The sequence below is a fragment of the Cyprinodon tularosa genome, unplaced genomic scaffold (genome assembly GCF_016077235.1).
Source record: "Cyprinodon tularosa strain WSP-4 unplaced genomic scaffold, ASM1607723v1 ctg158, whole genome shotgun sequence".
Taxonomy (NCBI): domain Eukaryota; kingdom Metazoa; phylum Chordata; class Actinopteri; order Cyprinodontiformes; family Cyprinodontidae; genus Cyprinodon; species Cyprinodon tularosa.
In genome coordinates this window covers 548653-574097 of record NW_024038416.1, presented here as the reverse complement: position 1 = coordinate 574097, position 25445 = coordinate 548653, and the positions used below count along the sequence as shown (strand labels likewise).

The window sequence follows — 25445 nt, the reverse complement described above, 5'->3', positions numbered from 1 at the left end:
TGCACATTTGGGAATACATTCAGTACTGCAGACAATTACCAAGATTTTCATGATTTAACTGTGCATTAATTATTTTCTATATGACAGAAATGTTTAGTTTTAACTTTATGGTGGATTTTCTCCACTTAAGATGACTGACTTTATCATAATTCATAAAATATCTGTATTTTTGAGCTCAATGCTTTCTTAAGGCTTATTTTCAGCCTGCTTTCCAACCATTTTGAAGTCCCTGTCCTCTTAGAAAGCTTAGATATGTCCAATTTTTAGTTATTTGACCAAAATCTCAAAATTTTAAGAAATCGATTACAAAGATCTAAAAAAGTCCAACAGCCATCAAAGCTTCAGTTTCAAAGTTTTAAGTTCATTCATAAGCTTAAACTGTAATGCATTATGTCTTCTCCCTGAATTTTCCCTTTTGTGCTGAAGCAACAAGCTGCAGATGTTTTAGCTGACTCACTACTGTCTGTCCTGGCAGAGGTCAGAATGGGCGACTCTGTCTTTGCCTGCAGGGCTGATAGTCGGGCTTACTTACATCAATCGGAGTCTTGGAGTACTTCAGGATGCCATTGTCCAGAACAAAAAAACGCTGCAGAAGAAAAGCATACAGACAACAAAGTAGCTTTGGTTAAACAACAACAAAGACATAGAAATTGTAACTTAGAGTAAAATGAGAATGACCTCAAAGCAGCAGCCTTTTAATAATACGCACACATTTTGGTAATGGATGGGTCTCAGAGTGCATCTTCAGCAGAAAAAAAAGAAGAAAAAAAGCTTTTGTGTTTGGGTTTTTGCAGTGGATCCTACCTTATGCCATCCTTTCAGGGGCCATTTCCTCTTCTTCAACATAAAACCCTCGTGTTTATCAGGCCTCTGAACGTTGCTCTGACCGATTTTCAGTCCCTCGATTATTTCCCAGCTATCTGCCTCCTGGAGAGGAAGAAAAATCCACAGTCAAGTCTGAAGTAATCCACTCTCTCCTTTGGCGTAACACACAAACAGGCTGTAATGAAAAAGAGAATATGCCCCTGTGATCGGAAAATCAAGGAGAACATATGTAACGCTTCTTTTAACACAACTAGTAGGAATCTAAAACAGAAAATACTGCCCCACTACAGTCGCCCTTTGCTCTACGTATTTCCACCTCATTAGCTTTCTCCTGACGATGCTCTTCAATCCTGAGTGATGGACAGTTCATGCTGGGACAGGTGGGATCCAACCTTTATCCCTCAGGAGGAGACAGTAGAAGGAGCAGGGTCACTGCCTTGATAGCAGGCATGTGACCACTAACAGAAACATGATCCTTTTATATCTCCCCGAGGTAAGATGAGTTCTCTAAGCCAAATGTTGTCAGACTTCTTCCACTAAAAGTAAAACTGATTGTGGGGTTCCCTTCCAATAAATTGCTGCACTTTATTCAAATGATCAGTTTTTATCAGTATTACCGAAGCCTGATGTCAGATTCAGACCAAAAGTTCACATAGACTCATCACTGCCTATTTTGAGCTTTTAAATATGTACTGAAATGCTTTATTTGTAGATAAAAATGATTGTACAACAAACAACTTTGTTTGTTTGCAATTTCTTTTAAATCTACTGTAGATTTTGATCCAAATGAATCAAATAAACAGAGAGCATATGCCTTCGCAACCATTAGCAAAGACGCACCATATTTCTGGGTTGACATTTGGTTTCTACTTATAAAACTGGCATCATTTATAAAAAACTGATTGGTTTCCTGTACAGACCATGATTTTAAATATGACTTCAGGTCACGGCCTTTTTAGAGACTTATTATAAGTCTATGTTTGTTGTTTCAAGGCTGGTTTTAATGTTTTCGGGGGGGATTTTTCTCATGCTCGCTCATAAAGTTGGGTTAAACCTTTGCCATTACTTGAGCTAAAAATTTTATACAGTTGGTAGTTTTAACTTTAATTCTACAGTATGCTCCATCTTTATCCCATCTGAGCACAAAGTCATCTGATTGGTGCATCTGGGCAGTTGCAGATTTCCATAGTGGTTGAGTGCTGTTTTCAAAGCACTAAACATATTTCTTGTTTGGTGCTCCCACAAAGTTCATATAGATGTTAAAGTGTCTCAACTGTGAGATCCTGGTGCTTCACCATTGACCAATCTATGGTGAGTTCAGTTTCTTCAGTTTTGACTCATTAAATTAGGTTCTGAAATGGCTCGAGCAGAGTAAGATTTAGTTTCTGGAGTGGCCCCAACCTCCCCCATTTTAATAATGTACGAACTATGCTTAGCAGCTGAGTCAATGCCAAGAAAGCAACCAATGTAAATGAGGCCCAACCAATTCTGATAATATAATCTAATATCCAACCCTGTTTTGGTTCTCTGAGGGTTTTTTAACCAAGCATCAGTGTTTTTACATTGGTGTCTGTATGTATAATTATAACCCTATGTGGATTATAGAAATCACAATATATTTACATCTATATCTTATTGTATTTTAAGTCAATGAAACATGTTCATACCAACCCAATAAAGAAGCTTGTAAGAGTTTCTTTGAATCATCACTAAAATTTATATATCAATCGTGGGCATCAAGCTGGCTAAATAAAATATTAGTTAAATATGTTAGCCAATCACATATTGCATCCTAGCAGCTCTGATTACATAATGTTTCTTCAGTGATGACTCAAATTCTACTTCTCTTTCTTTATTCATTTATTTAAATGTAACCTTTATTCAAAAGGAAATTTGGGATAAAAGGGAAATGGGATATACCGGTAGTCCCACTGAGATTTTAAAAATCTGTTTTTGAGGGAGTCTTGACCAGAAGATGGTAACAAATAAAACACAAGATAATTTATAGCCTATAAAGTTATATATTATGAATAACAGCCTTAAATCAGCCTTGACGGCTTTTTGTTTTGAAGTAAAAGAAACCGATGAGATAAGTAAAGTTAATTCAAAGTTTTCTGAAGCTATTTCCAAGAGGAGACAGCTGACTTTTTGGAGAATTTAGTACAGAAAGTACAACAAATTATATTAAAAAAAGAAGTGGTTTAAGCGTATAGCCCTGATGGACACCGGATGATTAACACAAGGAAAAAAACTCTACTTTTTACTGCTTGTAAATTAGATTTGAGAAAATTACCAAACTATAGAATAAATCTGGTCAGGTTAAATATCCAAGGACAAAAAAGAAGTATTTAAAATCAAGCAATTGTTGATGACAGAAAGTGGAAAAACACTAATACAGGAAAAAGTGATGACATGAAAATAACCATAAAGGTAATTTTTTCCCTTAATTTTAGGTCACATTTAAACCCAAATTAGTAAAACCTTTGTAAGAGAGATGGAGATATATAATGTCTGAAATGTATTACACAACAAATTCAACACTTGAACCAAAAGCATCAAAGGTTTGGAAACAATAAAGGCTTAATATACATAAGCTTCTCCTCAAAGAAACAAACAGCCGGTGGCTCCTGACTGCACCATGTGATGCCTTAACCTTCAAGATGTCTCTCTGGGCGCATGACGGCAAAAACAATAGAGGACGACAGCTTGCTAATTCTAACAAGCAGCCGAACAGATCTAGGTGGTAATGAGGTCATATTCTCCCACTCAGGGGGGCAGCTCCTCCATGGAGGGGGAAGTGGATGAGCTCTACTTAATTAATAAAATATAAATCAACCACACCAGTCAGCTGTTACCTGCAAAAGAGATTAGCCTTTTGATGCTTCTTCACACAACAGCTGTAGTATAATGTACAAAGTCCCGCCTAACAGGACATAGCAAACAGCTGCTATGGAGGAATGCCTCAAGCAAACTCCCTGTTATCAGCAGGATTACAGACTTTAAAATGACTCCGAACCAGTTAAATCAATAGTACACAAAATAAAAAAATCCATGTCCTGCAAATATTCAAATACAAAGCTAAAACCATTAAAAAGATTCACAGCCACCGACTCCACATAAATACCAACGCACATGCTGACGGTCGTCTCATATGGAAATCCGACTCATAATAAGAGTTGCTGCTTTAGGAAGTGCGGCCCGGAGAACCAAACTAAATTAATCTCTTCATTGATCTCGCTGCAGAATAATTTACAGCTGAATGAGCTGCTCCCTCCTGGCAAGTTTACTCCTTTATTGGAGAATCTTGTGGTCGACAAGCAGAGGCTTCCTGCTTTTCAGACAAACATTTCCTCTTTCATAGTCAAAAGATTTACATCTTTCACAGAACTTTGCCATTTTTCAATCCTTCCTTTGATGGCAAAGTGGTTAGCGTGCATGACCCATTTTCGCAGGCCTTAGTCCTCGACATGGCCGACCTGGGTTCAAATCCGACCTTTGCTGCATGTCTCTGCCCATCCTTTGTACCCACTTTCCTGTCAGCCAACTGTATTAAAAATCAAGCCACATGCCATAAAAATCACAGAAAGAAAAACTTCATTTGAACTAGAAAATTACAGAGTAAAGGAGATTATTGGCTAAGTCAATCTGCTCTCTCTAGATGTGTGTTTTTCATGAGCCAGGTCCTTGGAGGGTTCACCAGAGCCAGTAACATGCTGCCACAGCAGACCCTCGGTGCAATGAATCAAACTTTTACAGCTCAGGTCTCATTGAGCAGAGAAAAAGGACAAACACTCTTTGGGGACATCTCAGGTTAAATTGGCACTATAAATATAACTGCCTGCTTTTGGAGAGCATTTTATATGACATAAACGTCTCTGGCAGAGACAGTGATGCACAAGTACCGTCTATCACTCAGTGTTTCCAGCATGCTTTGTTTATATGCACCCAATGCAAAGCTGTGAAATAAAGTGTGGGCTGGTCACAGTTAAAGGCAATGACAAATAAATATATGACCATCACCTTTAAATAGGGTTTGAATTAATGTGAGGAGCTCCAACTCTTTATCAACTGCCAACTTTACAACACACTTAATCATATTTAGATAAAGCTGTTTCCCTTCATTAGAAGATAATTTGTTTTATTTTTTTTCATGTAATATATTTTGAAAAAACAAAACTTTAATTTAACCTATAGTCAGGTGACAAATAATTCAGAGGCACTTCAGTTTATAGAGCATGCCGCAAAATAAAGACAATAGTAAAGGAAGTAGAAGTCTCCATAGCAACAGATAAATCCTACTTACTGACTGTTTTAGACTGATGCTAGATGACATTTTCCCTCTCCTACCATCACAAATGTAAACATGAGGGTTTTTTCTAAACTCTGCTGAAGGTCTTTAAGTGGAAATCTGTGCAGACGAGGACAACATTTACCTTTTTCTTCAACAGAGTCCCGCTTTTTCTAGTGTGAAACAAAGGATTCATATGGGAAAAAGTTCCCCATGTACAATGCTGTGACTAGTGATGCTTTGGGCCTATTTGTCTTCTAGAAAAAACCTTTAAGAAAACCTGGCGGTGAGAAAAATATAAGGGAAGTTAAGAGAGGAACCAGTAATCTGGACACTCCAGGGATAGCAAAGATGGATGGTTCAAAATGTCACTTTTTGTATCCTCCCACTGCAGGAAATGTAACAGATGAAAATGAAGTGTTATCCTATTGAGTGCAAATCCTATTAACAACAGTATTGGCGGTTATTGTTGTTTCCTATCTCTCTTTAGAATAAATTTACTTAGACTGATCGCTTGGTTTGTCTATTTTCAGAGTGAGTTTATGCTTCAGTAATAAAATATTAATTTCTTAACTTGTCAAATGAAATGTTTTAATGTGAGGATAGATATTTGGTTAAAATACCTTTAGCTGCAGCCAAGAAAGGAATCACTAGGAAATGGTACAGAGGTGAACTGGATGGATTTTTAATGTCTAAAAACTGACATTTAAGTTGAGACTGAAACAAGTTGAATATCACACAAAATGTGGAAAACATAGCAAGCCCACAACAGAGACACCACAGGAGATTAAAGCATAATCAACCTCACTGTATTACTCTTATGTATCATTTGTATCTCACTGACACATTTTTTGTTGTTTTTCAGTTATGTAAAAACAATCAAATTTAAGTGGATCTTATCTTATCTGAATCTTATCTTTTAAATTTTTTTCATTTTAACACTTGTATATTAAAATGACATCTCTTGATTAAACACTGGCAACCATCTCAAGCCTTATCCACTGTTGCAACCAACACTAGGAGATGATCTCCCAGCAGCTACAAAACACGCAGGAACTGTTTTTCAGGATAGATTTTACTGCTCATTTTGGCTGCCTCAGCACTACAGCCTAGAGTAGGTTTGGCTTCCACACAGAAAGGATGTGAATATCCTGAAGAAGCACAGACCTGAGCTTAGTGTAAACACAGCAGATTCAGCTACAGTCTAAACGTATCGTCTGTTAACCCTACACATGCCGGAAAGGGAGACAGGACTGAATTCTCAGAAATGGTCCCAGTTATTGTTTTCTTTATTGAAAAGAAGTCTGAGCCATTTATAAGGTTCAACCATTGAGATATAGCTTAAACTATTGTACTAAAATAGCTGTTTAATTGTACTGATGCCTACAAAGCTGCAGTGCTGAGTTGTTGCAGGAAGATGGATCTAGGAACGTCCACCCAAAAATGAATAACGCCGGGAATGCCGTATGAATACTGGTGTTATATGAAGCAGAAGATGTGGCTAAGAAGCTGATGGATGCCTGAGTAAATGTCCTTATCAATAATTATACCAGTGATAATGCTATTGGTTTTCTCTGATGTATAAATACATCATATAAATACAATAACATTATATTAAGATAGATGGGGTGAAACAAACAGGGCAGAGATGATGGCAGTTTTCTATCGCCAAGCCAGTCTGTACTTTTAAAAGAACAATCAGCCTCACGTAATTTAATGATCACGTAAACAGTATGAATTACGGTAGCAGGGGTGAGTATTGGCATGTGTGTCGCAATACGATACATGTCATTATTTTTGGGTCACAATACGATATTTTCATTATATAGTGCGATATTTTTTCCACTATCAACCTTAAATGTATTGATAAAAAAGCAAGTGCTGTAAATGTTCATCAGAAGATATCCATCAATCCAGCCATTATCTGACATGCTTTATTTTGGTATATTGTCCCATGAGCAATTAGAGAGGTGTGCATTATTAAAGAGCAGCATCTATAATTCCCAGAGAATAAAACCCCCAATTGTGAGATTTGTAAGCTCAAAAAGATAACATAAACAACTTTGTTGCATTAGTACAGCCTTCCTATTATCATCTGAATGTTTTGCTCTCTGTTGCTCTATTGATGCCAGAATGAAGTGAATAAATGTCTTTTCTCTTTTAAAAAGAGCTTATTTCATATCTGCATAATGTACGGTAAGGTCAATCAGACATAATTTTCGTTACCCTAGACAAAAATGTATTTGCTAGTATTGCTAGTTTCCACCTCTAATCCCAGAGCAGGGGGGCTGATAAGTCTAAAAACATATGGCAACATAAACTGAATGTCTATAAATACCTTGTTACAATCTCTCTGAAGAGTCACATAACAAAAACTTACCATATACCATCAATGCAGTTTTTACATTCTTTTTACATTCATTTTTTTTTTATCAATTTTTTAAATATTTTGCAGGTAATTAATTATACAAATATTCCTTTAGGCCAGAGACAAGTTAAAACTCTACCTTACTCTTTGATCCTGAGATTGTCTGATCTAATCTTGGGGTTATTGTAATTACTACACATATAATGGTCTTTTATAGGCCTCATTATAGCAATGAAAGGGCTTGAGCAGTCAGAGAAAGGTGAATTCCTCATAGTAGCTATATTATACTGTGTCCATAAAATTAGGGGTTAAATATGGAATATGTTTAGGACTGATGTACAAATTTAGAAACAAATATTGATCAGGCATTTTTGAAAAACTCTCAATAACAAATTCTAAGTATTTCAAGGACAAAAAGTTATCGAAATGACGTGGAAATGACATAAAATAGGGAAAATAACCCAAAAAAATACAATTTACAGCATTTCTCTTACATCTGCGAAGTGGAAGCATGTTCGTGTCTTTGTGTGAAATGGTGCTTACTGCAGGTGGTGCATCTAATTGCCCTCATGAGGGTCTCTGGAATGAACTGTAGTCATCAGCAGAGGGTAAAGTGACATGTATCGATTTAAAATGGGGTCAGGATCCCATTAAGGCTTTCCCCAAACAAACTGCATCACTCTTGTTTTTCCACTGTAATTGTTACCCAGCAAACAAAACAAAGCATCTGAAGCTGCAATAAAGGCTGCCATAAAATAAAAAAGCAGATAATATATTGAAAAAAATCCAAAACTATGGTTGATATTCAATTATCAGAATTTAGTTTGGCTATTAAAGTTGTACTGAAGCTAAACTGAGGCTCAATTAAAACAATACCAAGAATAAGCCTGTATGCTTTTAATGGAAATTTAGGCAAAATCATTCAGATATTGCGTTTAAAAGAATGTAAAGTGATCTGATCTGCAGAGGTAGACCCTGTGTAGAGCTCTTACAGTTTCTCAGTCCTGCACAGATAGCCGGATTGTTCTGACCAGTTTAAATGTACTCTGTGTAGTGTCACTTATCCTGCTAATGCCTTAAATGTGAGGCGTGGCGGTTTATGGGTCCAGGCCAAGGCCCTGCTTCGAAGGCGTGAGCATTTAACGTCTCATTTAATAACTTCTGCCTTTTCCTCCTTTAACTCTCTGATTTAAAAGCAATGCATTAGAAAGCAGTATTTAAAGGGATCATTCCCTGCAGTGAAACGCCACATTTATTTAGCCCCACCCAGACAACCGGGAAGAGGGATGACCCTTCACAGGAAACTCACACTCGCTTTGATTTTTAAGCTAATGGGTTTTATTTCAGGATAACTCATGCAGTAAGATCTAATGGGCGGTGGACCACAAACAGCAGAGGTAACAACATGCATGTAATAACCAATCACAGCCTCACATCCCTGCAGCACATTCTTTCATCTATCCAAGCCTTTTTATATAAAAGATCCTATAAAACACAATTTTTTTGATATATTAGTTCAGTTAACATTAGATATTTTTTCTACAAAAAATATTCTTTCAACCAAAGAGAAAAAAAAAAAACTGAAGGGGCAATTACAAAGCAGTGCATAGTTCATAATATTTACATGTAGTGCATTGACAGCTTCCTTTGTTTTTGTACAGGATTTACGAGGCAAATATCTTTAAATACTTCACACATGAAGTCCAGGTGATGCCAATTTGCACAAGGATTAATTGTGATTAGTCAATTAGTGAAATAATTGTCAACTAATTTAGTAATCAATTCATCACTATCTCGAGCATAGAAACTCTAAAAATGTGCCAATAGCACATTTTAGAGTAAGAAACCCACACAGAGTACTAATTTCACCCAAATTGTAAAATAAACACTCTGCATACAAAAACTTCTATCCGATTACTAATCCATTCTAAGGCTGCAACTAACAATTATTTAGCAAACTGAATAATCTCTCTATTATTTTTTTGATTAATCAATAAATAATCGGATAGCCAAAGGTTCCTCAAAGAAGACTTTATACGAAATTAAACCAGGTGAAACAAAAACCTTTCCACTTAATGAACTTTGATAGAGCATATTGACAGATGGAAAAGTTATTTTATCTGAAATGAAAAAAATGTACATATTTTTAATAATTATCATATAATTACTGCTCTAAGTGGGATGCTCTGTCAGCTAAAGGCATGTTTTACAGGCTCTATACTCTAGGTAACGATTAATCGATTAATAAATTAGTAGACGATTATTTCAATAGTTGATTTATCCGATTAATTGTCTCTGTCCTAATCCATTTATTTAAAATAATAATCAACAATATTGACAATAATCAGCCCTAATTTTTACCTATTTCTCCATCAGCCCACAGTTGTTCTACTCATTTAAACAGCAGAGATAACCAAAGAAGCAGAGAGAAATGTTTTTAAGGCCTTCCTTAAGACTTTAAGGACATCATCTATCTGGTGGACGTATGTTTAGAGCCTTCTTTCTACATCAGTAATTGATGTAGATCATCTTAATGAAAACAGTCGAATTAATATTGTAAAAAGCTCAGGGTGAACCCCTAATTTTTAACAAATTGTAAAAATATCACATGCAACCTAAACACATCAACATGTCTCAATAAAAACAAAATGCTGCTAAAGTAATAAATCAAGGATGAATGGCCAGCAGGTCATAATCTGCATTATAGATTGATCTGTCAAAATGTGGAGCGGTTTTCTCTGACTTTATTATACATACATAAACATAGATGGACGGGAAAGAAGAAGCTTTTTAAAGTCGAGTTTCTCATCTTTGATTCTGAATTTAAAAAGATGGCTGAACTCCTGCAGCTATTTAATGCAGTTTCTTTTTAGCAGATCATTTTTCTCACCTCTGCCATACTCTAATTTGTTGTAGCCTAGTTTACCAGGTTGGATAACCCTTCTCTTTAATCTGTAGTGTGGTACATTCTTCCATTACAGTCCTGCTCTTATTAAAAACAATCCTTACATTTACCTTCATATTGTTATAAACATAGTCTAATCTGCATTAAGGACCTATGTTCCTCATTTCCTCACAGTTTTAGCTGCTTCATATCCCTGATGATGAACTGTATTCTCTCTGTATTCTGTAACCCTTTTATTGTAGACAGAGGTCCTCCTCTCTAGCATGGATTCCCTTCTGAGCAGCATGCCAGCTGTTTTATGCTCATTAAAAACTGCATCTTTTTACTTTACCACTGAACCCACTGTACTATATATTAGGTTTGATCCCAAAAGACAATATTGGGAAAAGGGAAGCCCAATTACTGCAGATACTGCTATTAGTAGCAAGGAAAATGATAACTCTGTCTTGGCTTAAACCTTTACCCCAACCCTTCAACCATGGCAAATATTCTTGGAAGTGTGGGCCCCTGCTATTGACTAGCAGCCTCATATGCTAAAAAAAAAAAAAATTATATCAGCCCCCGTTCGTATTTCCCCTCTTTTATGGTACACTAGACATATGCACCTCCCATTTATGGGAGCTAATGAAGACCCCTCTAAGAACCGTCAATTGCTGAAACAGATTTGAATGTTTGCTGAGCCCCATCCCTTTTTATTTTATTTATTTTATTTTATTGTATTTTATTTTATTTATTTTTTTCTTTCTCCACTACTTTTGGGTTTGATGTTCTCTGTAGTTGCATAAATGAAGATACATTTGTATATATGTTGGATTTATTATATTTTTAAATAAAGAATGTAAAAAAAAAAAAAAAAAACTGCATCTTTCAGAGATTTTGGACACTATTAGTTGATCGGAGCTTTAAAGACGGACGAATAGGTCCACAGGTTTGTAATGCAGGCTGTTAACACCTCGGGGATTTTTCCCAGTTCAGATCAATCTTAAATAACACTATTAATCCTAACACTTTATGCTAGTGAAGATTGTAGGTGTATTGTAGGTTTTTGAGAGCTCAAACAAATTTCCATGTTTTCTAAAACCAAAAATAAGTTTTTGGGCTACTAAATAAAACTTCAAACTCAACGCCAATTCTTACATTTAAGCTTCCTGGATGGGAAGCAAAACATCTTAAAACTTGGAAACCACGTTGATTGTTTTGAACTTTTTTTGGAACAGCTTAGACCATCATTTCTCTTTCATTTAAAATAAAGGTGTTCAGAGAGCGGCAGCTCTGTGGAACAGACCTTTTTTTTTGTCTCTAATATAATTTTCTGTGTGAAAGCTCAGTCGCACTGCATCATCACAAAGTAACTGGCTTCATGGATGTCCTATAAATTATATAATTTCCATCACAGTTACAAAAAAACTAGGCCTTAAGTTTTACATCCAACCTGGATGCTTTACCTATTTCTGTTACAGCTCCTCGTCCGGCTGATGTTTGACTTCATCAATTAGGCTACACTGAATAGAGTGTATGTAAATTGGAAAACAACACAGTGAACGTTTTTATCAAAAGGTTGCAGCAGAATAAAAGGAATAATGAGCAGGAACGTCTGAATGGGGGAACTGTCTGCCTCATCAAGCTGCAGGCCTTCGGCTAACCTTTAGCTTTCTTTCTTTTCCTCTTGCAGAGACGGAATCGGCCGCCGTGGACTCCGCTTGCAGAATCTGCGCCATGTTCACCGAGACTCTGCCTGTCCCTCATGAAAAATTCATCAGCCAGCGCCGACGGAAAAGCTGTGATGTCAGAGATTCCAGTATGGGTGTCTTGTTTCCACGTGGACACGGTGACACAGCAGAGAGGGGACAGACAGAGGAGCCGGGGGCTTCGGATGCCTTCATGCAGGGGGTTAAACTGGAGCTACTGTTCTGTGAACCCTGACATAATAGCACAACTCATTTATTACTGATCTATTTCTGCCAATTAGTCTGCAAAGGCTGACGGCAAGTTTAGCTTATTTTTATTAACTTTTCACAAGAAATTAATTTACAACGGTTCCTTTTGGTAACATTTATCTGAGTCCAGACAATTACGACACAGGTTGAGAGATTTTAACTGTTTATCTGTGTTGGTTACATCTTACTGTTGCAGCATATGGTTTTCTAATGACTAGAATCAATGCTGTCACATAAAAATATAATTTTGGCCACATTATCCTTGCTAAGATGTCTGCCCTTTACTGCTACTTTTAATCATTGATCAGGTTTCAATCTGTACTTCATTGATAAATGCTCTTCCTGAATGAAAGATGTATTACACCACAATAAAGAGTTTTTCAACAGTTGTTTGTTTTTGCCTCATGAACATTTTCAATTTATTTTTATGTTAATGTCATTATTGTGGTCATAATAAGAACCACATTTGCTTGCAATTAAACTGGGATGTAATTCAAATAAATTTTCCCCATATTTTTAAGCTATGAACCTATCTTAAGGGTCATTTTCCTGCAGGAATGAGACCCTTCCGACCATCTATAAAATCTTTACTTACAGGGTTGCCCTTTAATTAGCTCCATCCATCTTCCTATCAACTCTGACCAGCCTCCCTGCTAAAGAAAAACATCCCTATATAATGACGCTTCACTCAGCATATTTTAGTGTGTAGGCTTCAGGCTGACCATTGCAGCTTCTCCCACTTCTAAAGGCTATTTGGTTGCCCTGCATTTTATTTTCCTGTATTACAGAAAATGGCATTTTCCCATTATGGGCGTGTGAGGTCCTAATAAGTACATTTTAGCATAAAAACTTGATTTTTAAAACACAATTACCTTCTTATACAAAATAAACCTGTCTGTTTGAAGAGCTGGAGACAGTTATACAAAAGCACGGACCACCCGCTCTCCATCCTGAGCGTCCTCTCAAGCAGATGAAGACACAAACCCCCACAAGCAGAGAGGGAGAGGGCCTTTAAAAGCAGGGGTGGAGCATCCAGGTTCAGAAGGGTTCCCAAACGGCGGGTATGTCAAGCCAGATGTTCTTAGTGATGTTTTGTTTTTTTCTACACAATTAAAGGTAGCCTCATTGCTGCACCCCTGGGTACAGAATTTACATGGTTTGTACCAGGTGGAGGTAAAACTGAGGCCCTACAGGAGCTTTGGATGGAGCTTATTTAATAATAATTTAACTTTATTTTATTGGGGAGCAGTGGGCTGCCACTGTGCAGCACCCGAGGAGCAATAGAGGGTTAAGGGTCTTAGCCTCGTGAGACCATCCTGATCTCGCGAACTTTCGAGGTTTAAATCGCTAATCAGTCTGGCTACTCTCCGTTAAAGAAAATTTGGAGCAGTTCACCAAACGAACGTCCAATCAGCGTTGGCTTTGAGGCGGGTTGAGGTGTGACGCAACGAGCAGAGCGACAGTTCAGTCTAAAGAACATGGAGGCTTCAGCCGATGAAACTAGCGTTAGCGTGGCTATCGAGCAAGTTTTATCGAAATTACAGAGTATTTCTTCACTGAAAGAAGAGCAAAACACTGCTCTGGAGGCTTTTCTCAGAGGAAAAGATGTTTTGCTCTTCTCCCGACTGGTTTCGGCAAGAGTTTGATCTATCAATTGGCTCCTCTTCGTCGTCGCTCTGCTTCCTTGATCTGATTGGTTTATTTGGCCCGTCTATCACCAACATAGGCCAATCAGCTAACCAGTATTTTCGCCCCTTCCCAAAATTACTTCAACGGAAGGTTTCCAGATGGATATGCGGAGCAAATCCATTTTGCGGAGTCAGGTTATAAGGGTCTTGTTCAGGAACCTAGAATGGAGGCAGTGGGATTCGAACCAGGTACCTGCCACTTCGTGAGAGCACAAGCACACTGCTCTAACCAACAAGCCCAACACTTTCCCATTTTCAGATGAAGAATGTTTTCTTTTTTTTTGTCTTAAATGCAAAATTTATATACTTTTGGACAGATTTTACTGTACTTGAGTCTTTACATCCAAGGTAAAGTTTCTTTAGATACTAAACTGTCAATTTCAATAAATAATTAATTGCAATAAGAGTTGGGCAGTAATCATAATGTTTATCGCTATCACGATAAATATCACAACTGTGAGGAGGTGTTGTTTTTCTTTCTTAGAGGGTTTCGTAATCACAATATCAACCAATATTGTGAGTAAATTATAAGTGCATATTGCCCAGCCCTTATCCCAATTGATTAAATCTTTTAGCTCTATACCACTCTTTTTTTTTTCTTCATATTTAAACACTACTCTAAAAAGAGTTTTGGCGTTTAACCTTCAAAATGAGAAAAAAGAGAAGAATATCAATACCTATAGAGTGACTTTCAGCTTGTTTTAGGCCTACTTTATGGGTAACTATTCCTATAACCTCTATTGACCTAGTTCTCCTGGATCAGTCAGCAATCTAAACTATGATAACTTATGATTTTTCAATCGCGGCTTCAGCTGCAGCCATGTCATAAATCTGCGGGTCGAATGAACTACTCAGAGAGTTAGAAGCTTATTACCTGCCGGCTGTCTCGCTGGGAGGAAGAGGAAGAAGAAGCGCTCTTCTGAACCGGCGCGGCGGTCCTGTTCACCGGTGTGAAGCTCCTGTCCTCGGAGCTCATGGTGCGGCCGTGAAGGCCTCGCTGGTATTGATGGTGCTGAGACATGGTGGCCCAACAGTCAGCCCTGCAGAGCTTCAGCACTGGGGCCCACAGATCGGGAACATCCTCTGAGACTTCCTCACACACACAGCCTGCCGCTCATCTGAAACACAAGGGTCAGGAAGTCACAGACAGAATCCGCTCAATTTTATTTCAGACAGCAATCAGAACATCCGATCTTCTCTGATAGCCTTAATTCAGAGCGATTATCTGAGAAACCACCGAGCTGACTGACTCAGCAGTTTGTGAGGTTTAAAGAATTTCCTTAAAACCAAAGTAACTGAATAAGCTTTCATTGTCTTATTAATGTCACTAAGGATCATTTACACCAACGTAGCATCTCCAGAACTCCTGCATTACATTAACGCACAGCCTACTGTGTATATAGTACATAGCTGTATACTATATAATGTATGTAGTAAATTGTATGTTTTATATTTGATTATAACTCTAGAGCCTGTATTCCGTATATATATATATATATATATATCTAAATTGTCTGCACCATCAACAGCAAGTCAAATTCCTTGTAAGTGCAAACCTACTTGGCAATAAACTTGATTCTAATTCTGATTCTTAGCACACACTGAACAAAGATATGAACTCAAAAAGTTGAAAAAGTTGAAATATCTACAAAACAATTAAACTAATTTGTTCCATTTTATAATGTTGTTCAGTTCAACTTTAGTTCTGAAATGCACCATTCACAATAGTGACAATTTCTCACAAAAGTTTATATATTAACCCTCTTCAGGCAGATGTTGCAGATTTGCAACAGCTAAATGCCACTTAGCTAATTACTCCACATCCATATTTTAAGAGCTTTTGTTACTCAGAAGTACAAGAGAAGGACTTAGTTGTGCATTTGCAACAAACAGTTTCTCTCCAGCTCACCAGATAGCACTGCTGACTCACTTTCAACATGTCCTTGGTGTCACTGAAACAGATTTTCTAAGCACCAATTACATGTAAGTATTGCTACCAATTTCCATTATTTTGAAATCAATACTACATAAGATGAATCATGAATGTGTATAGATATCACACATGCCAATTAGTAGATTTTATCTCCTCTGGGTTTTTCACCAGAGGCATCTCCATTTCAATGTTGTGGATTCGCAACGTGTGGCCAAACAGATACCAATGGATGCAAATATCTACTAGTTTGCCTATATTTTGAGCAACAGTTCAACAGAAACGGCCTTCTCAAGAGGTTTGGAGATGTCGGTGGAAAAAAAGTTTGAGAAAAAGTTGTCTCTAATTTTGTGAGAGAACTTTTTTTCCCCAAATTTTGTTTTGTTAATTTTTTGTTTGTGACATTTAAATAAAGTTAACGTTCATATCAGATTTAGTCTTCAGTGTTAATTTACCACTCCGGGCCACTGTTGCAAATCTGCAACATCCCAGAATTCATTGCATGTGAAGGTCTTTCTCAAAAAAAGTCTGAATTGTATATTACTACCGTACTCCATATGATCATTTTCTCCAAATATCAACTACAACTTAATTTGAGCCTGAGAGGGTTAATGTGAGTAATATGAGTATCAACCCTATTTATCCTGCATATTTTACATGATTGCACCAAAAACATCAAGTAATGTTCAACATTCACAGTCTGACCTATTAATTTCCTATAAAGTCAAGATAAACAGTCAGAGATGGTCGAGCATTTAACATTTAAACAATATCCCTTTGTTCAATAGCAGTAATATATTTCTAATAGTTCAATAAAGTCCACGATTACAGTGTTTGTTACTCACTGATTCAGTTTAGTTTTATTGGTTTTGTTTTTAAAACAAATATTTCTAAAATGTTATACTGGAGAAGTTAAATATGTTTTTGCAGGATTTTGGGAAATTTCCTTTTGTTCATATCAATTCTATCGTATCGACCGAAATGCTGACCATGTCGTCTAATGCTAGTTAGTAGGATTTATTTTAAGTTTTAAGATCATTTTAATGGATAAATAAAAAAAAAGTTCGACTTAGATTAAACTATTAAAGCAAAGGCACTGAACAGATAAAGACTTTTAACAAAGTGCTTAAAGGATAAGTTCCCCCAAACACCATAACTTTACAATCTTGTGAAGGTAAATATGAGGCAATCAGTGGAATAAATGTGTCGATTAATTTCCAAACATGTGGTTAAACAGCGGCTCTGGTAGCAGCAGGGAGGGCTGCTTTTCATCATTAGTCATGGCGCATGCTGACATCTATCACACTGCCTGCAGCGCTGCTGGGTAATTGCCTAAACTTTCTGTAACTCTGCATAAATCTATTAAACGACAGAAAGTGCACACTTGATGCATCCCTTCTCTTCACACAGAAAATATTCCTTTGAGCTTCGATTTCTGAACGAAAGATTAGTGAAGCACGCCACTGATAAGAAATGAAAATCTCACATCAAGCTGACCTCAGACTGGTCCCACTGGCTGCATATTATAAGTAATGCTTAAATACTTTGTGCTTTTTCCTGCAGCATCAATAGATGCTGCTGCACACGGCGTGAGAGCACCCTGTGGTTTTAACTGCAGGATGTTTTGGTTAGACTCTCCCATGTGTAAGGAAACTCCCCAGAGTCCACTCAGCAGCACTGAGCATGCTCACCAGCAGCCATGCAGCTTTTTCACGCAGCATAATCTATAATTCAGATCCTTGGATAGCGTCATCATCCCCTCTCTGCCTCGTCCTTAAGCCAACCAGGATGTAAGCTACAGTGAGACAAGGCGCTAAGTCTGTTCACACTGTGTGTCGCACTTAGCCTATTTAACACATCCGCTCTCCTTGACCCAGTGAGAAGCAGAGGTGATGTGTGCTTTAAATGTAAATTTCACTATTCCCATACAATATTAATCCAGACAGCGGGAGCCATGGCGTGCAAGGGAAAACTGTCAGGGTTGTCGGTCAGATTTGTTCACATTTAAGTTACAGAAACACACCTTTCAGGAAGTGAAAAACAAAAGTGGATATGAAGTAAATGGGAAGCAGCAGTGAAGCAAAAACACACAAAAATCCAATGGGGCTGTACTTTCTCACTTCAGTTTTTCATCTTTACAGAACATCTCTAAAATAAAATGTGAGCTCTCTTCATAACAACAAATGCAAAAAGACAAAAAAAAATTGAAAGTTAAGGACTATTTGATCAACATTTTATGTGATAACCTGAAACACATAAATGCATAACTGAGAAGTGGAAAGAGAAGAGTTCTTTGAAACTTTTGCACACATTGTGAACCACCCCTCATATGCACCTTTGGACTCCCTTAGTTATTTAAAGCCTAACTACCACAAATTCCTGGACCCGCATCCCTCCATAAGTACACGTTACACCTACAGTACACTGATTTTTAGCTTTCTTAGTGGTAAATTAAAGTAATATTTAAAAACTCATCTAATCTGTTTCATTTTTGTTGAAACCCTTGAAACAAGTTACACAAACAGGAAAAAAAAAAACTCCAGCTTGCATTTGCATTCAGACTTTTTGCATTTTTACCCTAAAATAAAGCCCACCGCCACACTAAACACTGAAGGGATCTAATAATTAAGCTACTTGTTCAAGAAAGATAGCAGAAGTCCCATTTTGGTTTGCGAGCATCTTGTGCACTGGGAAACTAAAATTGTACATAACCCTGAACACAAGTCTGAATCATGTAGAGATACTGTTCTGCTGATCTGGGAAAGATACAGGTGCTGGTCATAAAATTAGAATATCATGAAAAAGTAGATTGATTTCAGTAATTCCATTTAAAAAGTGAAACTTGTATATTATATTCATACATTACATACAAACTCATATATTTCAGATGTTTATTTTGTTTAATTTTGATGATTACAAATGACAACAAATGAAAATCTCAAATTCATCATATCAGAAAATTAGAATATTACTGAAGACCAATAAAAACAAAGGATTTATAGAAATGTTGGCCAACTGAAAAGTATGAACATGAAAAGTATGAGCATGTACAGCACTCAGTATTTAGTTGGGCCTCCTTTGGCCTGTATTACTGCAGCAATGCGGCGTGGCATGGAGTCGATCAGTCTGTGGCACTGCTCAGGTGTTATGATAGCCCAGGTTGCTCTAATAGTGGCTTTTAGCTCTTCTGAATTGTTGGGTCTGGTGTATTGCATCTTCTTCTTCACAATACCCCATAGATTTTCTATGGGGTTAAGGTCAGGAGAGTTTGCTGGCCAATTAAGAACAGGGATACCATGGTCCTTCAACCAGGTACTGGTAGCTTTGGCACTGTGTGCAGGTGCCAAGTCCTGTTGGAAAATGAAATCTGCATCTCCAAAAAGTTGGTCAGCTGCAGGAAGCATGAAGTGCTCTAAAACTTCCTGGTATGTGGCTGCGTTGACCCTGGACCTCAGAAAACACAATGGACCAACACCAGCAGATGACATGGCACCCCAAACCATCACTGACTGTGGAAACTTTACACTGGACTTCAAGCAACGTGGATGAAGTGCCTCTCTTCTTTTCCTCCAGACTCTGGGACCTTGATTTCCAAAGGAAATGCAAAATTTACTTTCATCAGAGAACATGACTTTGGACCACTCACCAGCAGTCCAGTCCTGTTTCTCTTTAGCCCAGGCAAGACGCTTCTGACGCTGTCTGTGGTTCAAGAGTGGCTTGACACAAGGAATGCGACAGCAGAAACCCATGTCTTTCATACGTCTGTGTGTGGTGGTTCTTGAAGCACTCACTCCAGCTGCAGTCCACTCTTTGTGAATCTCCCCCACATTTTTGAATGGGTTTTGTTTCACAATCCTCTCCAGGGTGCGGTTATCTCTCTTGCTTGTACACTTTTTTCGACCACATCTTTTCCTTCCCTTCGCCTCTCTATTAATGTGCTTGGACACTGAGCTCTGTGAACAGCCAGCCTCTTTAGCGATGACCTTTTGTGTCTTGCCCTCCTTGTGCAAGGTGTCGATGGTCGTCTTTTGGACAACTGTCAAGTCAGCAGTCTTCCCCATGATTGTGTAGCCTATAGAACTAGACTGAAAGACCATTTAAAGGCTTTTGCAGGTGGTTTGAGTTAATTAGCTGATTAGAGTGTGGCACCAGGGGCCATCAATTTTGAACCTTTTCACAATATTCTAATTTTCTGATATGATGAATTTGAGATTTTCATTTGTTGTCATTTGTAATCATCAAAATTAAACAAAATAAACATCTGAAATATATGAGTTTGTATGTAATGTATGAATATAATATACAAGTTTCACTTTTTAAATGGAATTACTGAAATCAATCTACTTTTTCATGATATTCTAATTTTATGACCAGCACCTGTAGATGGGGGTAAAAGCAGAGGAAAACCCCTTAGAGGCTGCAAAGCCCTTAATGCTGGTCTGGAAGTTCGCCTTTTTTTGCAGGAAGGGTCTATAACACCGACCCAGAGCTACCATGCAATGGTAGTCCATGATCAAAGCATATTGAATTGTTAGAACGGCAAAGTCAAAGTCCAGACCAAAACACAATTTGAGGATCTGTTGGAAGAATTGAAAGATGAAATCCAAAGACTTTTCTCATCCAAACCTACTAGGGTGGTTTTGCAAAGAAATTTAATACAAATTTCCAATTGTATCTTCATGTTGTATCCCAAAAAAGCTACTAACCATGAAAACAAATGTAAAAAAAATTGGGACAAAGTTCAAGGGAAAGGAGACCTTTACAAAACCCTGTACTTTTGAGCCATTTTAGATTCAGAAATAGAATATATTAGACTTTAATCACTGTTACCATAACGTCCAATACCCAAAGCAGAAACTCTGACAGGGAGCCAGTTTTACTTCTGTTCCAGTAGCCAGCAAAGCTGCTCCATCCTTTCAAAGTTATGCTGGTGCCGAGAAGGGTTCGATCAGGACCTAATGAGTCATAAGCTCATTGCTCTAATTCCAGCGCCCATGAATATGGTCCACTCAGAAGACAGACAGGACAGGTTACATCAGTCAGCACTGCTAAAACACTTACAGTAGTCAAAACATTGTTTTTACTTTGTTTTTTTTTTTCTTAACAATGATTTTGCCTGCATTCACTGATATTTATCCTTAAATGTTTTTAAAGGCTTTGTGTGGAGTCGTCCTTTACTTCATTTAATGCCCATGTTACCTCTCCAATCAATACTTTTTATCTACATGATGATGGGCGTGCATTTGCTTGTTGCAAGAGATGTTTCCCAATGTGTTAAGAATAATGGCCAATCCGTCTATAAAAGGCATTAACAGTCTCGGGTGCATGTGAAAAGCTTTCAACCAACAAACCCTTTACTGCTTAAAATCGTTTCATGAGCCGGATTTGGGTTAAATGCAAATTATCTGTTGTAGCTTTAAGATCAAGTTACAACATGAGGATACTTCGCATGTGCAAAGCAACAGTAGCGACAGCATCCAGGAGAATGAGGCGGTAATTCCCTGTGTTTGCATTTTCCAAGCTCCTAAAGGTTGCAATAAGATTTCATAGGTAAAAATGTCCAAAGAAACTGATCTTCTACCACAAGAAATGAGCATCCATGTATTTTCCCGGCATCTAAAGTTTTGACCGGGCTCAAATTCAATCTAATTACTTAATGTAATGTAGCAGCGCCTTGCAAAGGAAGCAGGATGGATATGATAATTATTCAACTGGTACTAATAGTGTTTATCTATGACTTCACCCCCATGTTAGTGGAGCAAGACTTCCTGAGAGACAGTGAGGAAGTGGAGTATTTTAAAACAAATTAGCCATCTTGCAAAAGTAGTTTTGTAATACATCAAGAGATTGACATATATACATTGAGTCAGAAAAAAGCTTTAAGGGAAAAGAAGAAAAAACCATTGACATGCTGTATTGGTTGGTGGGGGGGTTGCTCTAACTCCTTTGGTGCAACTAGTACAAGGAGGACTGCTGGATATTCCAGACTGTACCTAATTAAGCGGGCGGCGGGCGTGTCTGAGTGAATCTAATGACAAAGAATCTATACATCATTAAAGAAATTGACATATCAGATCCTGTCTTGCAATGTGAAGCACAGTGGAAAGCAAGTATTTACATACAGTGTGTAGGATAGGACGTTTTTTTGCCGATATCAGTGTCCGATATTGATAGCGTTGTTCTGTAATCTGGCAAAGCAGGCAGATAATGTACAGCACTCAGGTTTAGCAGATTAATAATCTGTGAGGATCATTTAGCAGAACCTTCTGAGCTAATTGGAAAAAGCAATACCTATGCCCGCCATACAAAGTTTGGTTTTAGTCAATCACTGAAATAGCAGCAAGCGCCCAGAGAAAACAAAACAACTTACACTTTTACGCTCTCACACTTACACTAAAAGTAAATGATGAACACAATTAATATAAAAATAAAGTGAGATGGTTTGACGTAAGACAGAGACATTAGGGTGTTACCACACTGCATATAGACAGACTTGCATTTCTGCTCTCCAAAGTGTAAACTAAGGTTAATGATGAAGGAGGTTAACAGTTAAGATCCAAAGAAAAAGCATCATCATCATTTTTATTGATGAACTCCAAAATAAATCATTGAAGATGTTAACCAATTAGGCGACTCTCTCTATCACACATCTGCCGGTGCTGACATACAACATGAAAGCTGGCGGCATTACTCATTATTAACATGTAATACGATAAAGCTGAGGGGTAACTATGCTGTAATGGGAGTAGAACGACGGCCATCCTCGTGTTTTCACCACACACAAGAAACACAACCTGGCAGTATTGAACAGACTCCAAAGTGAAACAAGTTTGCTGATCCCACACTCTGTTGCATAATTAAAGTGGGCCAACAAAAGCAGCCTCGTGTCCTTATATTATATTACAGGGTCTTAAAAGACGAGCCCTGTCTGAATTACAACTGGGCGATAATGCAAATCAATTGGTTCTGACCTTTTACCTAAGTGTACGATATTAGACTAAATGGAAGTAGATCTTGAGTGACATTTCCAAGCAGTCAGCAGTGCATCTCTTTGCACTAGACATCGCCTTTTATTTTTTAACAACAGCTGGACAGACCCTGTTTGTCCCGGGCTGCACACATGCATCATGAAGTTAGACCTAAGCATAAAACATTAGAAGGCTCCTAAGCTACTGCTTCCTTTATTCCCATAAAAAATATTACAAAAGGATGTTAAAGATTTTATAGAATTATTGTAGACTATCCCAGAGTGATTAAATGCAAACTAGGCTATCTACATTTCCTTAAAAGGGTAATCGTCCGTTCACAATTTTATTATTTTATTTTATATTTTCCTACTGTTTGGGCAACAAGAATTATTTATCTTTTATTGTATGTTTCATACTGACCATCAGTCCCTTTTCACACCGTTTCTTAAAACCAGTTGAATGAGGAAGAGCTGAAGAAACAGCTCCAACTTACTTATTGTTGTGTTCTGCAAGACAGCTGGCTGAAAGAAGACTGTGGCACTTTTTCCATTGCAATGACTTTCAGCTGCCAACACCAAGAATTAATAAAGCCTTCTGCACTTTTACTCAAGTGCTTTCCCATTTCTGGGGCCAGCAAACAGTCCTTGTTTTAAACTTTCCGATATCCCTTGGATGGTTGATGGGTGGGTTCAATTCAGTTCAACTCAGTTTATTTGTATAACGCCAATTCACAACACAAGTCATATCAAGGCACTTTACAGTTCACCAGATCATACAGTCAAATTGATTAAAAGTTTTCTATCTAAGGAAAACCAGTTGATTCCATCGACTCATGGACTCGGATGCTATCACTAACTAAGCATGCTTGCAGCGACAGTGGAGAGGAAAATCTCGAGCTGTTAGGAATCCAGTTTGTGTGTTTTTCTCCCTCCACCAGGTGGTGGAGGGAGAAAAACACCTGCGGCTCGTTGGATCATTACTGGAGGAGTATTTGAGCAGTGGGCTGTCACTACCTCGACGCCAGAGTGTTTGCCAGTTTTGGGTACTCTAGCCAAGCTGAGATTAGCAGAGTCTAACCTAAGCTTTGTTTCTCTGAGTCTTGTCTAGTTTTTGTCTTTGCTCTTTGGAAGGAAGCCTTCCTGAGTAACTGGAAACCTGGACCTTCTCCCCATGGAAGGATTAACTGAGTACACACTGAGCACGGGGAAACCTCCATATGATCCGTTCAAGTCCTCATCGGAAATCCAAGTGACAGTCCACTACTTTACTCCTCTGGGTCCAACGCTTGTCTATCTGTCCGCCCTCCAACGAGTTCCCTCTTCTCTGGATTAACCCCCACAAGCTGGTTTCAAGGATTTGACAAGAGCCCCCTCAAACCTGAGTCCCTATCCAGTAATATTCAAGCCTCAGTCAAATTTCCTACGGTCCCTGAACTGCACTGCAAAAACAATCCAGAAATAAGTAAAAAATGGCTTAAATTAAGTATATTTAGCCTTAATTTGAGCAGGTAAATAAGATGATTTGCCAATGGAATGAGTATTTTCACTCTTAAAATAAGATAGTTAGATAATATTTACTTGAAATAAGACGATAAAATAGTTTTTTCTTATTTTAAAAGGAAATTGTCTTGTTCCATTGGCAAAGTGTCTTACTTACCTCCTCAAATCAAGAAAAAACACACTTATTTTAAGAAAAAATAACTTATTGAGATTTATATTTTTTGCAGTGTGATCACTGTGATCTCCCCTTCAGACTTTCCAGTTCCGGTTCACCAGTCCACTGAGTTCCTGATCCAACTTCTGTATTTCATCAACATTGAATAAACCTGTTTAACCTTTTTCCTTGGTCTCTGAGTGGTTCTCTGCATGTGGGTCAGAACGCTTAAACCAATCATGACACCAACAGAACCAGGCTCAGTGTGAGCGGCCATCTGCCGAGGCCGACTGGGGTTCAAGGAGACAGAAGCAGTGATACAAAAAGCAGCTGTAAAAGGCGGCCCCGTCCAGAAAACACACAGCCAGGCAGACGAGCTCCGAGCCAACTCCCATGTCAGAGGATGAAGAGAGCACATCCAGCCAGTCACAGTCAGAGAAACAGGACTACACTGGAAAAACAGGCCAATCTCCAACATGGATTAAAGGCAAAGAGTTTAAATAGAAGCACAGCAGTGGATGAAAGCAATGAATCTGTGATTAAGGTTTCATATATTACAGTTTATGTGACAAAAATATGTTATTAAGCAAGAATATAGCAGTGTGAAACTAAAATATCAAATAAAGTTTAATTGCTCAGATATATTTAAAGAAGTCTATTGTTGATGCAATTACAGCTGCTTTTGGTCTATCACTGCCACTCGCTAGACCGGGGTGTAATACAGTTTTCTTTACAAGTTCCTGTACCATCAATAGCAGGGGTGGGCTATTCCAGTTCCTGAGGGCCGGTAATTAGATTGCAAAAAATAAAAAAAATAAAAAGTGGAAAGTAAAGGCACCAGGGAAACATGCAGTTGTGATACTGTTGGAAACTATAGTAGGAA

At 37.9% G+C, this 25445-nt stretch overlaps 1 protein-coding gene across 2 annotated transcripts in view; it reads right to left on the bottom strand.

Annotated features, from left to right (window-relative positions):
- Window positions 1–25445, bottom strand: part of osbpl6 (oxysterol binding protein-like 6) — a 65770-nt gene that overhangs the window by 36311 nt on the left and 4014 nt on the right. For both annotated transcript variants that reach the window (XM_038280209.1, XM_038280210.1), the window contains exons 2-4: window positions 14886–15129; window positions 805–927; window positions 533–586 (exon numbers count right to left, since the gene is read on the bottom strand). In XM_038280209.1, the coding sequence (XP_038136137.1) occupies window positions 533–586; window positions 805–927; window positions 14886–15032 (324 nt within the window). In that variant the 5' untranslated portion in view covers window positions 15033–15129. The remainder of the gene's footprint in view (window positions 1–532; window positions 587–804; window positions 928–14885; window positions 15130–25445) is intronic.